The sequence below is a fragment of the Sphaeramia orbicularis genome, chromosome 4 (genome assembly GCF_902148855.1).
Source record: "Sphaeramia orbicularis chromosome 4, fSphaOr1.1, whole genome shotgun sequence".
Taxonomy (NCBI): Eukaryota; Metazoa; Chordata; class Actinopteri; order Kurtiformes; family Apogonidae; genus Sphaeramia; species Sphaeramia orbicularis.
Genome location: NC_043960.1, coordinates 17,088,525 through 17,104,240, shown reverse-complemented (window position 1 = coordinate 17,104,240; position 15,716 = coordinate 17,088,525). Strand labels below are relative to the sequence as shown.

The 15,716-nt window shown below is 38.3% G+C and overlaps 1 protein-coding gene across 1 annotated transcript in view; it reads right to left on the bottom strand.

Moving 5' to 3' along the window:
* LOC115418349 (BMP/retinoic acid-inducible neural-specific protein 3-like) overlaps positions 1-13,585 on the bottom strand; it is a 123,329-nt gene extending 109,744 nt beyond the window's left edge. Inside the window, exons 1-2 of the mRNA XM_030132775.1 lie at positions 13,214-13,585; positions 12,676-12,980 (exon numbers count right to left, since the gene is read on the bottom strand). Of these exons, the coding sequence (XP_029988635.1) occupies positions 12,676-12,926 (251 nt within the window). The 5' untranslated portion in view covers positions 12,927-12,980; positions 13,214-13,585. The remainder of the gene's footprint in view (positions 1-12,675; positions 12,981-13,213) is intronic.
* Between the last annotated feature and the right edge of the window lie 2,131 nt (positions 13,586-15,716).

The following is a 15,716-nucleotide window of genomic DNA, read 5'->3' as shown; positions in this document are numbered from 1 at the left end:
TAAACCATAGCGTCTGCAGAGAAATGAAAGGCAGTTGAAAAAGATGAAAGAATCCCCAGTTATTTCCTTCTTCTCTTTCATATGAGTGTCTCCAAATCTCATGTACAACTGCGACAGACGACTCCACACTCAAACTACAGCTCCAGATTCTTTCACATCTCTATTACTTGGCTGAAAAGCCATTATGGAATCCAAACTTGATGTTTCTTTGAAAAGCTTGTGATGAGTCCATGCTGTATAATTGGTTTCTGCATTGCTGGTATTTCATTCACTCCCAGGCTTTTTTTTTATTTTTTATATTCTGCTCCTGTAGGCTTACACACGATAAAACACACCTTGACTTTGACAAGTTTTGACACTGCTTTTTCAATTTAGTCAACAATAGCCCACCCAGTGATAATTCCAACGGTTTGTAAAGCTCAGGAGATCCATAGTAAGTACAGCCAAACCCTCATGCGGTGTGTTTTCTTTCATAAAAGCAGCTTCCGTGGCCCTGATAACTCCCCATCACACAGTTGTCAGAAGCCATAAGCTCTGCGCTGGATGAAGTCCTCATCACTGCCATTGCTGCTGGTGATCAGAAGGCGGATGGCGCTGCACATCTTTCCTGGAGTCAAACTCAACCTCTCGCAGAAGGACACCAGACGTACATGTCCCTCAAATGTAACCATGTGATTGAACAAGCCATTGAAGCATGAGGGAAAAAAAAACACGTGTCTCCAGATACACTTTTAGCCTCGCTGCTCTGACACACATGCAGAAAATCTTCAACCCTGCTTTATCCCGACCTCTGTTAAATTAATTGCATACACACTTTAACCCATAAAAACCCAAACAGCCACCAGCGACACAAACCATCTACTGATCTCAAATGTTTCATACCTGTTGATCGACTAATTCTATCAATACATGTAAATAATTGGCGTAAAATACAGTTTGTCGTCTTTTCGTGGTCATCCGATATGACCCGTTTGGACGTTCAGAGGCTCTGTAGTGAACGTGGAAACACCGTCATCTTCTACAACATTGATTCACCAGCAGGGCCAGATTAACACTTCATTGTACCCTGGGCAACAATATTCAAGGGCCCCATCATCACAACCCCTATATCCCTATAATCTGGCAAAATACAGAATAAGTTCCAGGAATATATCTAAATATACCCCATACTTCAATATCTAACTACAGTCTACTCTCGTTATACCGCCAACTTCCGTTCACGGCCAAATTGGCAGTATAGTGAAAATGGCGTTACAACGGGTTGCGTCCATAATGTGCATGTCTTTACTATATGATGTCTATGCTGCCTCCGTTAACCCGTTCTAATTGTGTTTCTAAATAAATCTTGATTCTGTTATGTTGTAAGGGATCATTTAAAGTGGGGAAACATTTTAAGCATTATTATACCGTGTCGGGAAATGACACCCCATCATCTTGAGGCTTTGGCTTAATCCCACGTCCTCTTCCTGACATCCTGACCTACTGAGTGTTCTGCGATAAATGAACGGTGGCCGTTCCGTAGACCTACTCGTAGCTTGTCGCGATCAGCGTCTGGCATGTTTGTTTCAGTGCATTGTTAAAATGTATGTGTACTCGATGGCAATCACGCTGGCGGTATAACAGTCGGGAAATCAATGGTATAAGTGTTGTTTGTGCATGGAACTGGGCTGGCGGATGGCGATAGGCGGAAATGGCGGTAGCTAATGGAATAATGCATTGGGGATTTTTGTGCAATGGTTTTGGTCGGCGGTGAGCGAAAATGGCGGTATAACGGCGGGCGGTTTAACGAGAGTAGACTGTATCATCAAATGCATTTTGATGTACAAATGTGTAAATGCTCGTAGAACTACAAGTGCACCACTATAGCCTCTTGTCGAGGCCACTCACTTGCATATGATGATATGAAAACAAAACACATTAGCATCAGTATAATCTAAAATTGATCCACTACATTAGAAAGAGAGGGAAGTGTCCTCCATTTTCACAAAAAATAAATAAGAAACCATTTCCAAAGTATCCAGGATTTATTTAAGAACACTTTTCGCCAACACAAATGTATTGAATCGTCAGAAAAAGCCCACAGACAAAACACAAACATAATCTGATAGACTCAGATATGAATTTTAAACAGAAATCCCTTTGTCACCTCAGAATTCAACAAGAGAGTTAAAGTAAGTGCAATGTAAACATCTTGAAATCTGCTTTCTCTCATGTTAGCCACAGTAAAGAAATGACCTATTCTAGGTATGTTCTTTAAATTTTCAGCTTTTTTAATGTCCCTCTCCTTTTTTAATTTTCGTTTGGCGCTCCCACTTAGCTGCTTCTCCACGTTTGCAATGTTTTGTTTCGCATACGTCGCGTACGTCTAAGCTATTAGAGTCATAAACAAAGCTGGTTATCTCCAATCAAGTAATCCACTTTTTGTAGAATCTGGTTTACTAAAATTTCTTGACATTGTATATTTAAAAACAATGGAATTTATGTTTCGCGTTAAAAGTAAACACCTTCCTTTTTGTATTCAGAAAATTTTTAAGTTAAGAGAAGGACATCATAATTTAAGAGGGATGTTTGCATTTGAAAAATGTAAAGTAAGAACAAATGTTAAATATCACAGTGTTTCATTTATTGGTGTCAAGCTATGGAACGAACTGAAGGATGAAGTGAAATTGTGTAGCTCACTGTTGAGTTTCAAAAAGAATTTAATTGGTCAAATTATGAAGGGCTATGAAAGTAATATGATTACAAAATAACTTATTACACTGAATGTGGTATAACTTAAGTTTAAGTATTTATCTGCTGCAACTTAAGGTGTGGACTTGGACTAAGGATGTAAATAGGAGAAGCAGAAATAAGCCTCCGGCTTCAGCTTCTTCCTTTTTCAGTTACAAAATGTGTGAATTTTATGTTTGTTTGGTTTTTTTTTTAAATATGTAGGTGTTTTGTTTTGTTGTTTTTTTTAATATGTATGTGTTTTGTATTTTGTATTTAACTGAAATAAACATTCATTCATTCATTCATACGTTGCGTAGTTCTTGACGTCTCACATCCCGCTCAGTGCACGCACGTTGATTTGCGTCACCGCTGATTCGCTTTTTGGACTGACCAATGAGGAGAGGGTCTCAGCTCATGGTCACAGACAGCAGGAGCAGGGTTTCTGTGCAGTGCAATGGCTCCGGGCAGCGGACAGTTTCATTTATAAGCAAAAGATAACCAGATATTTTCGTTATGCCCGAGCTACCCAGGGCCCTTCAGAGGTCGCGGGCCCCTGAGCAATTGCCCAGTTTCCCATATGGTTAATCCGGGCTTGTTCACCAGTAAAACCCACGGAGTTTGATCGATGACAGTGGATGGACACACTGGGTTTATGTTCAGTTAATGATGTATTTGACTGAAAAGGTCACTTTTTGCTCATTTTTCTCTGTTTTGATAGAGTTAACTTTGAATTTACTCGGAGTTTTTCTGAACATCTACATTAGGGGTGTTAAAACTCATTTTAGTTCAGGGGCCACATTCAGCTAAATTTGATCTGCAGTGGGCCGAACCAGTAAAATAATAACATAATAATATAGAAATAATGTCAACTCCAAACTTTTCTCTATGTTTGGGAGTGAAAAAAGTAAATTGACATGATGAAAAGGTTTACATCTGCAAACTATCTTTTCAAAAGATGTGAATAACATGAACAAACTGAAAAAAGTAAGTGTAATTTTAACAATATTCTGCTTCAGTTTGTCATTTACATTATAACTTACAGATCACGGTGGATCTACAAACATACAAAACATTTAATATCAGGCAGAATCTCGTTAAAATTGTACGTACTTCTCTTCAGACATTTCAGGTTGTTCATATTTGTCCAGGCTATTCACATTTTTTGCAAAATTATACTTTGTTTTAGTGTAAATACATGAAAATATTTACATTTACAAAGAGAAAATTTGGAGTTGTCATTATGTATATGTTATTATGATTGTATTTTACTGGTCCTGCCCACTTGAGATTGAATTGGTCTGAATGTGAACCTGATTGTTAACATCTTCAGTGTAATTTTGCATTTCACAAATTCATCCTCAGGGCCAGACTGGACCCTTTGGCGGGCCGGATTTGGCCCCCGGGCCGCATGTTTGACAACTATGATCTACATGATCTGTGTATTAAATATAGAAAAATATGTGATTTACACCAAAAAATTAATAATACAAAGGACAATATCATCAGAAAAATTGGTGATAAATCAATCGATTAATTACTTTGGGAACTGCCACAGTAGTAGCACTGGGAAGGAATTTATTTCCACGCAAGGTTTCATTTACACAACAATGTAACTATGTGACTGAACAAGTCATTGGAGCATGAGGGAAAAAAAAACCCTGTCTCCAGATACACTTTTAGCCCCGCTGCTCTGACACACATGCAGAAAATCTTTATCCCCACTTTATCCCGACCTCTGTTAAATTAATTGCTTACAAACAAGGTAGATAGAATCAAGAGCTTTTATGTTAAACTGCATTTCACGCCGCAATGTCAGATTTGATTTAGCTGAATGGGTTTCCGAGCATGAACAACACAAACATGAACATAAATCTCTCAAAACACTGGAATGTGGTGACAGTGATTTCATCAAGCTACTAGAGTCCATTCATTACTTTTTTTTTTTTTTTTTTTTTTTACCTACTTGTATTATGAAGAGATCGCAAACACACAGCAGGAGGGTTTTATGAGGAACAGGCGTATCATTTTGGGATAGTTATTTAGGTCAGTCTGTAAAGCACGGACCAACAGCCTATTATGTCTTTAGCTTCATAAAAGTCATCGTCTGTTTGCTTCTGTGTCTATTTATTTCTGTTATTTATTTTTTCTTTCTTCATTTCTACGTTCATTTCTCTCTTGTTCTTTTTTTATTGGGTCCCCAGTCACCATGAAATAGGAACTTTTCTCCCGAGGTACACGAAGATAAATAAAACATCGTTATGTAAAATATCATTAATAGGTCATAAAAAAATAAACCAGACTTGGTTCCCCCTGCGAAAAAAGAGAGCAAGTGCTAAAAATGAATGGTTTACTGGATGACTCTAAAGGTCTTTTGTCCCAGTAGATGTCCAATTTTTAGGCGTGTTTGATCCATAGCGACCTTTTGCTGTTAACCATGTTTCAAATAGCTCTTTATGGCTCTGTATGGAAATATTACCATGTTAGTATGTTATTCTGTCACTGAGTGTAATAAAAATGTCTGAGTTGAATTGATTACAAAGTAGTTTCCTATGTGCACTAATTTGCAACTAATTTTAATAAAGCAGTCTTATCTAACCCATGAAAATACTAATAAAAGAAAAAAAAAAAACAAAACAAGCTTGACACAGAACAAATATCAGTACTACATTACTACTGTTAGTATTTAGTCCATGAAGTACACACACTTAAGAAGAAGTGAAGTAACATATGTTGAATTAGAAATTCGACATATACTCATGTAATCCTTTACTTTACAAAGAATCACTTTGGGTCAAATCCATTTATTTCCAGCTGATAAACTCAATTATACATAATTATATATACATACTGTACATATATATATATATATATATATATATATATATATATGAAAAGAACATCTAACACTGCATATTATGTCTACATCATCTCTATTTACTTAAGTGGATCTATTTTGTGCTTGGTTTGCAGAATGACCTCTTTTTTTTTTATTTTAACCCTTTCATGCACACTGGTCACTACAGTGGACAGCCATTCTACAGCTGTTCTCTTGTATATTCATGGATTTTGTTGCTCTTTTCATAGTTGTTGTTGTTTTTGTTTTTTTTTTACACATATCTTTATTAAAGTTTTAAGACACTACATATCTTTTCTGGCATGAATTGATAACATTATGTAGATCTCTCCTGAGCATAAAGCCCCAGAATCACAAGCCCTCCCCATAGCTTTCACACAATTTAACAGTAAATACATATTTCTGTGTGTCAAAAATTAAACGTGTGGTATCCAGCTGAATGGACATTTTTGCAACTTCATGAAAAATAGGGTCATAAGATTTTTTTTTTTTTTTCATTATTATTTTTTTTTGTATTGTTTTTTTTTTAATTTTTAATTATTATTGTTATTTTTTAATTTTTAATTATTATTGTTATTTTTTAATTATTATTATTTATTTTTCAGAAGAAAATTTTTAATCGCATTGTTTTTTTTCATGCCTAAAGAGGAATAAAAACACTCGGGGAAAAAATTTTGATTAAGGTTCCCATAATTTGTGCATGAAAGGGTTAATGTAAAGTCATTAGTGCTGCAACAACAAATCAATAAATCGATCCAAATCGATTCTTAAAAGAGTTGGCAACAAATTGGGCAGTTGATTCGTTGGGTCTTGAGCATGTTAGTATTGAGGCATGCCCACCCACTGTGTAGTACAGTAACAGAGGAAAACACAGAGCAACATGGCTGACGCTTTGGATTCTGGGCCAGATTTTTAAAGCTAGGTTTACATTATATTCCCGGTGGCCATGGCAACCCTGTTTGGCCGAAACATAGTGGGCCGTTTATGTAACAAAACTTAAATACGGACAGAAAAATGGTCATGGTGCACTATGTTTCGGGCAACGGGGCTGCTGTGGCCCCCAGGAACCTAATGTAAACCTAGCTTAAGATGGTCTACATGTCGTGATTACTTTAGCTGGCTAGCTAGTTAGACACTATCGTCGTAATTCCAACATTTTCATCCATCTCCATTTATCGAGCCACAAGACTAACATTACCTATCGTTGACTGGAACTAATACATACAATGCTAGTTTGATAGCCTATATCCAGAGGTGGTTGAAGACTATAGTTTGCAAATCTCTAGCCATAACAAGTCTAGGTAGCGGGCTAGTGCTTGCTAACTATACCCAAAGCCATCGTGGGGATGTAATCATTAGTGACTTGTCTGCAGCCTATATTGCTTTGGGTTAAATTCCTATCTTTGACAATTGAGTCTTTAGTGTTTATCCGATGAATCATTTAGCTATTAAAATAAGCTACAGATTAATTGATTATTAAAATTATCATTATCATTATCTCCATTCGTGGAGTAAAACTGTGGAACAAATTGTGTGTGGAGATAAAACAAATATCGAATATAATTCAGTTTAAAAAAAGATATAAAGAATTGATTCTTGAGAGGTACAGTATTTAATAATGACAATGATGCCTGTTTGTTTTGTTTGTGTATGATAGTGTACTGTTAAATCTGCTCTAATTATTGAAGAAAATGTTCGATTTGTTGAGTCTGTTTGTATGACCATACTGACACGAATATAATGTTGTGGATAATTCAGTTACTGTATTATGGATTGCTGTGGTACAATGTTAAAATTAGGGCAATAGTACAGGTTAATTGCTGTATAAAGTTAATAAAAAAGGTGTAAAAGGACTGAGGAGTAGGATTAAATAAGTTTATACTTCTTCCTACTCCTTTTCGACCATGCAAAATTCAGACTTGTATGTGCTTGACGATAGATTCTGTCCATTTGAGTGTTATTTTGTTCATGTCTTAATTTGCTTTGTTTTCTTTTCTTTTCTTTGCATGTTCGAAATAAAATTTAAAAATAAATAAATAAATAAAATAAATTAGTTGCATGCCTAGAACTCATAAACATCAACCTATTAATAAAAAAAAAAAAAAAGATAAATTCAGAGTATATTATGCACCATCATCTCTTTTTTTCCCTCAAACCTGCTCTCCTAGCTAATAAAATCCTAATTTTGCTGATTTCTAATAGCGGTGCTGAGAACTCTATTAAACTTCATAAAAATTTGCTAAATTATGAGTCGAAAACAAAGTGCCATATAATGTTAGTATTTTTCATCCTATAGCAGCATCTCCTCGTGTCTGAGAACTAAAATGTGCTGATGAAATATGAAAATGCCATGTAATTGGCCCAATTAATGAGCCAACCGATGAATCAGTGCCGTGGTAATTCCAAAAAATGCTCGCTCAATTAGTCACTTATTCTCGCAACTGCAGAGAGGCATTAAAATACAATAATAACAACGCCATTCTAAAATTCTTCAATTTTTTTTTTTTTTTTTTTTTTTTTGAGAAATGTAATACTGTAATGTTTATCTTCAAAGGCTTTAAGAGTTTAGTATTGGATTCTAAAATGTTGCTATTTCCTGCATCCTTATATGATATGGAATGCCACCGTGGTCCATTATGATATTGCATTCTCCTTTTCATTGCTTTGTCATGAAGGTGTATACCCACTTATTTCACTCCATTTCATAATCTTTTCTAAATGTGTTTTCCCATCTAATGCATCCAAAATACAAAAGCAGTCATAAACATGAGCTGGATGAAGCACAATAGTACCCCCCACCACCACCACTAACCCCCCCCCCAAAGCTAAATGGCATGATTACCCAGAGCAGCCCAGGTATTGTACCATCAGTCCTCTGCAACTCACTATACAAACATGTCTGCACAATACTGAGCCACTAATCACTCCATAATTACAAGAGATAGCTCCTTACATGAATTGAAGTCAATGTAAGCGCTACTGGGGCTGACGGGATGAAAAGAGAGGAGAAAACATGGGAGATGAGGCATGATATAAAAGTTATGGCCCATGAAGAAGAAGAAAGGAGGACCTGACACTTTGACTAATATGCTATTGTCTGTGGATGTGGCTCGACTACACAAGGAAGAGCCTCTCATGTTCGCAGAGACAGTTTCACAAAACCTCCAACCTTCTGCATTATTAAATTTAGCAGGCATCAGTTCATTTCGCAGCACGTATGTACAACAGCATGGAGCCCACAAAAATACCTCGGAAGTCATGCGTTCATCGGTGTGAACAGGAAGAGCAGTCGAAATGCTGTTAATTGCTTTAGCTGCGACTTCTCAAATATTATACGCTACGGAGCCAAACATCCAGTGGACGAGGAAATATGGATCAACCTGACAGTCGTTAATGTGAAATAAAACGGCAAAACTAGTGTGAGATGTGAGATAAGAACGCCTTGCCAGGAAAAAGAAAAAGGTGTTTTAAAAACTTCCCACTGTGCCTGATAACATTAGCATTTTCCAGCAATCACAGTAGAAGTAATATCATTAAGCGTCTCTATGCCAGTTTTTCCACTGCTTTCGAATCTGTTCATTCGTCGCCACCGTTATTATATTTGATCAGACCTTGAGAGTCGAAAGCCTCTCGCACACAGGATTTACAGGTGGAATATCGCTTTATTAAAACGACTTGTACATTCGACTGTGACTCTTGTAGCTTTTAACTCGGCTTTCTTATGCAGTCACAAGTCTATTAATGCAGGACGCGAACGCTGTTGGTGCAAAATCTGATAACTTCTGTTCTAATTAATTATTTCATTTCAATAATAATTTATTAAAATTACAAATGGCTACAAGCTGTTATGGTGTAATGAGCAGCCAGTAGGGGGGGGTAAAGCTTTGGTTGTAGTACTGTCTGTTATTGTCCCCTCCACTTCCTCCAATCCTCTCTCTTGCATCGCCGACTCCCTCTCCCCTGCCCCCTGACGGGAAAGGCCAACTGAGCTCTGGAGAATATTTATGAGCAAGGGAGAGCAATTGGTTTGAGATCATTCGACAAGGGAAGGGGGGGGGGTTGGAACGAGGAGAGAAAAGAGAGAAAATGTGAGTTAGACATGCATAGAAAGTCAGAGAGGTGGAGGTTGGACTTCAGTGTTTTTATTTAACCTTCTGTTAACCCGGTGCTTAATTAAGACTAATTTCTTATTGCTCCTCCTCAGGCTTCGTCAGTACGTCTGCATGTGTGTGTCCTCTGCTCTTACACTGTACATCATCTATACTTACAACGACCTAAATCCACACACATTCGTTTAAACTGTCTGAACTGAAGATGGTCCAGTTCGTTTCCAGTTTATCATGATGTCAAGTGTTTGGACTATGTGTAGCAGGAGCAGATTCCAGAGGCAATAACCAACCCATAAATGACCATAATGCGCTGTTTCTTGGTCTTGTTTTGTTGTCGCTGTCAACATTTCAGAACAAATACACAAAGTGTGCAGCTACTTGCAGTTTAAAGACTTGTATCTTTGCTTCTCAGTAAACTCTTATCCTCTGCCGCTTAGTACTGAATGACAGAGCGATGAGTGCAAGACACTTAAAGATTAAAACGCTTGCTTCTCATGAAAAAGAAAAGCTGAAAATAAAGTAGGAAATTTGTGTAAGTTGTTATTTTGGTGATATTTCAGCCTTGAGCTACTATTGGATTTTTGTTCTAATTAACTAGATTATTTCTATTCTTGTGGAGGAACTGAAAAGGCCACTGGAGCTCAAGGGAAAGGAGGGCTATAGACTTGTCAAGTTTGCATTTCTGAATGTTAGCTGACAAAGATCAATGCAAGTCACTCCAGGTTACAGAATGCTCAGTTTGATTTAGGATCATCACAATCACTTCTTTCGCATATTTTTTTTGAAGAGATGATTTCTTATTGCATTTGCATTCACAGGGAAGGGTGTAGACTGAGAAAAAAGACAAAAAAAAGCAGTGAAGGATGAAAGAGTGGTATAGAGACATCCTGAAAGACAGAGAGAAGAGGCCGACACAAGAGGCAGTGAGGGAGGAAGTGATGGATGTGGGCAAGCCAACAGCGCAACATTCTCTATCTTTGCCAGGCATTGTCACCCCTGTCAGCTGCTAAATGCCATTGTCAGTCAAACCTCAGTTCAGCTGGCATCAGCCCATTCTCTGCATGGCAGTGGACACTGCAACAGCGTCACTGTCATCCCCGAGTATCAAAACACTTAACGGATGCACCAGAAAAACAACACACTGGCATGCATGCCCAATTACAGTCAAACCTACAACACACTTTAACCCATAAAGACCCAAACAGCCAAAAAGGACACAAACCATCTACTGATCTAAAATGTTTCATACCTGTTGATCGACTAATTCTATCAATACTTGTAAATAATTGGTGTAAAATGCAGTTTGTCATCTTTTCATGATCAGCAGATATGACCCATTTGGACGTTCAGAGGCTCTGTAGTGAACGTGGAAACACCGCCATCTTCTACTACATTGATTCACCAGTAAAAACCCATGGAGTTGGATCAATGACAGTGGATGGAGACACTGTTTTTATGTTCAGTTAATGATGTATTTGACTGAAAAGGTGACTTTTTGCTCATTTTTCTCTGTTTTGATAGAACTAACTTTGAATTTACTCCGAGTTATATATGAACAACTACATGATCTGTGAATTAAATACAGGAAAATACATGATTTACACCAAAAAATGCATAATACAAAGGATAGTATTATCAAAAAAAATTGGTGATAAATCGATCGATCCATTACTTTAGGAACTGCCACAAAAGTAGCACTGGGTCTTTATGGGTAAAAGGAATTTATTACCACGCAAGGCTTCACCTACACAACAAATACTCACAGTAAATTTATAAAGCAGCATTTTCCCATTGGAGAACAGTACTGCATTAGAAACAGAAAGATGTCTCAACCACATGCCTCTTGAATAAATAACAAACAGAAGAATGTAAAAGCTGCCTTTGTATTGGAATTGGTGAAATGAATGTAGGTATAGGACGATAAAACCACCAAACACACCTTCCCACAGTACTCCTCCAACAGTCTCCCTGTTGTAAACCGATACTGAACGACCTAAAGGAGCTCATTGTTTCAGAGGTTTAGAGGTTTTTATCCAAAGAAGAACAAAAACTGAAAGGGAAGGAACACACCCACACTTGCACTTTGGTATTCTTCAAATTAAAGCCTGCGAGGTGCATTCAGGGTTTCCTGCTGTTACATTTTCTTGAGTGTATGAATCAATTCACACTGACAAGAAAAGTCTAGTTTGAAATGCTGGAGATTAGACATTTCTCTTTTCATGTTGCATCTAAGAATGGTATTCCTGACACATGACCCCCCTGGACTAAAATTAAAAACAATTTAGACAACTGCTAAATATCATGCAGATTCATTTGTGGGCGCGTGAGTCTTAAAATACCTATTATTTTTCTTGAATTTCTTTCTCTTGTCTCCGGAAAGTGCGATAAAAAATGTCATGGTAGCAAGATTTCAAACAATACCCTGCTGCTTCTAAGCACACACCCACTATACTTCACACCACACACTTCAGAAACCATCCTGTCTACCCACTGTCACACATCAACTGGCTCAGTCAGATATCTGTTACATCCCGCTGCTTTGCTCAGACCCTCCTGCGGTATCTTCACTTTGAGTTTTCACTGATACGCAGCATTCTGAGGCTTTCTATCAAACTTAAACCATATGTTTTCTTCTGCCCACAATAGAGGAAACAAGCAGTGGCAGCCAAAGAAACCCTGCGTCTTTACAAAACACACCAAGCTTTCATTTAAATCCATTAAAGTCTTCTTTTCAAAGCCCATCCCACTGTTTCTCACCTACTATATTTGCATCTTTTTGTAGCAGGAAACTATAATATGATCATGGGATCTCCTGCAGGAAAAAAAAAAAAAAAAAAAAATATATATATATATATATATATATATATATATATATATATATATATATATATTCCCATAATTAAGTCTGAGGAGTGATGGAATTTTCATGAGTATTTTCTCTCTTTTTTTTTTATCCAGTTTTTTTTACCTCACATGCACCATTCCCATACTGTTCCTTACCTGTATATCTTGTACTTGGTGCTGAATCCTTGCTGGTAGCGCTCTGTAAAATCAACAAACTCCTGCGAGTGGTGAAAAGGACCCTTGTCTGACAGGAGCCAGCCCAGGGGCCCGGTGGAGCCGCTGAAGCCAGACCCTCCAGAGTCCGCCGCCCCGGCCCCTGACACCCAGATCTGGAGCAGGCTTAGTGTTAACCACTTCCATAGAAACATGAAGGTCGCCAGTCTAACGGAGATGCACGGGCCAGTCATGCTGTTTCCCCCGGCCCCGGTGACTCCTCATTCTCCCTGCACTTTAGATGAGTCCTGATGTGGAGAGGATGCAAAGAAACACAAAGAGAGGAGTTAAGCAACATAATAAAGAATAACCGCATCAGTCCACGATGGATGGGTCCGGATACTCATGATGGCAAAGTCCGACTCTACAGTTTAAACCCTAAAGAGTAAATATTTACTTTTATGGCTCATTTCTAGTGTGCGTAATAGCTTTTTGTGCGCAATAAAATATATCATAATAGTTGATTGCGGTACTTTTTTACCTTATTCTGTAAGTGTTGTGGTCCTCCACGGGTCGGTATTAGTCTCCGCAAAATCCACCGAAAGGACCTTGAAGTTAGGTTCGGCTGAGCGCATAGATGAGGCGACATTGAAAAGGGCTTTTCGGGGACACTTATCGCCTCAAATGCGATCAGACGCACAATTAGGGGCAGCGCAACTTGAGCGAAACAGAGGATGACATCCAGCCTCCGAACTGCGCGCTCCGTTCTTCTTCACAGTTGCATATTTCCAGCGGTGAGTCTTCGGTGATGCGCGGTAGGAAGGTATGTAGTCCAGTCCAACGGAATGAGTCGCAGCGGACACTGTTTTTTTTTTAAGAGCGCACGGGGTCAAAGCTTCCAGGTACTCTAGTTGCTTTTTTTTTTTTTTTTTTTTTTTTTTTTTTTATAAATACAGGTTATATTCTGTCTTTTCTGAGTGTATAAGAAGGGACCAGAGTGTAAACTGTCTTTTAAGTCATTTCTTGCCTTGATTGGAGAGACGCGCTCGGGGCGCACGCAGGGCGCACGGAGAGCTGTGGATGCTGCTGGTGGTTCGTGGACTCCCAGCGCGCAGAATGTGTGAATGGCATTCGCTCCCTCCCTCCTGAACCATACCGCCGCAATTTAATTTATTCTAGCAGCGAGCGCACTCCCGGTTGGCTGGGACGTAACTGGAGGAAGTGAGAGTAGGAGGTGTTCTTGTGAAGGGAGGCAGGCTGGATGATGCGATGGTCAGAGCATGGCGACGCGCAACGGAGTCAGATGCGCCATTCTATAGAAACCCGATGGAAGTCACCTGCGGGTGTGAATAATGCAGATGAAAAGAAAAGATTTAAAGTTGAACGAAGAAACAGCAACGCACGCCGACTTCTATCAGTCGCCTTGAAGTGACAGTCGTGTTTTGTGTTTTTTTTTTTTTTTTCCTTTTAAAAGTGACGAACTGCATGAAAGAAACCAATTCGAGCTAGAGTCATTTGAATTCAAATAAGGTGTTTTACGCATGATATAGCATCCTCATGAAAAGACAAGATTACGTGACAAAACTCAATTAAGAAAACAATGCAGAGGTGATATGTATATATATATAAAGTAATATGTGCGGATGCAGATGTGGGATGTTAATGGGTATTGTCTTCAGCGGGAAAGAATAAGAAAGAAAGAAAAAAAAAAAACTTTGAATTATGTGAATAATTAGTTTAATGAGGGTTGCGGTGGCGATGATGATGATGAGGATGAGGATGAGGATGATGATGATGATGATAATAAGGAGGAGGAGGAAGAGGAGGGTGTATTCAGCCCCCTGCAGTTATTTTCGTTATCGTCTTTGCCCTCTTCCTCCCTCTCCTTTCTTACTGCGGAATAATCATCACTTTCACCATCAGCAAACTTAATTAGATCTGCTCTATCCCCGCTCTATCCAAGCGCTTGTGCGTCGGACACTGAGTGTGGATCAGAGAGGCAGAGAGCAGGCGAACGGAGGGAGGGATATGTGCTGCCTTTGAGCTTTTCTGTAGACGTTCAAAGGGAGGTTTTATACAGGGATTGGATTAGAGAAATGAACACCATTGAGTCGCAAGATTCACTGGCTCCCAAACTCAAAGAGAAGCTGAAATCCCGTGGCACAGCAGTTTGCAGGATCTGGAGTGAAAGAATGAGTTGATTTGTCACAGTTTCATCATAGTGTCTTGGGATTGGGTGCCTTTTCTCCTGACCCTGCCTCGCAGCCATGATCACTGGTGAAGGACAACTAACCTAATAGGAAGAGACGTTCACTGGTCTGTTTGGTGTTGTTTTTACAGACACTTTTTAGTTTAATTTTCTACTCCAACGTGTCTGTTTTTTAAGCCGCATTGTGCTGACCTCTTAACTCCTTAAAACCTGACGTGTCATCGCTGATACACCCTGCACATATTCATTTTGGATGGCTGTATCTCAGTGGTTTCCAACCTTTTTTTGGCTCATGACCTCATTTTAACATCACACATTTCTAGCGACCCCCAGACATTCAAAACGAAGATTTTTTTTTTTTTTTTCCCGAAAATAAATTTGTTTTTGATCATGTAATACTTTGCTATACTATGTTGCAAATAAATGTTAATTTTAGACGACCTTTAGCCCATATAATGTATACTAGTCAACATTTGCTAGGGATCAGTTTTATATTTGCACAATAATTGATGTTGTATAATATTTTGGGTGACTTCATATATTATGTGTGTACTTTGGCTAGTCATGTAAAGAAAAATGGACCAAAAGGTTAAAAAAAACATAAATTTTTATTGCACTTTCTGGCAAAAGGGTGATACAACCCTAGAAATTAGAGTTTGCAACAATTACTCTTCCAATTTTGTTTTCACTGAAACCACTCAGAATGTTCTGAAACACATACGGTGTGATGTCAATAATGTGTGTGGCCACCATCCGCATCCACAGGCTGTATTCCACTGGGAAAGTAAATTTTCAAGTTTCCAGAATTACATCCCCAAATATAGCAAAGTTATAG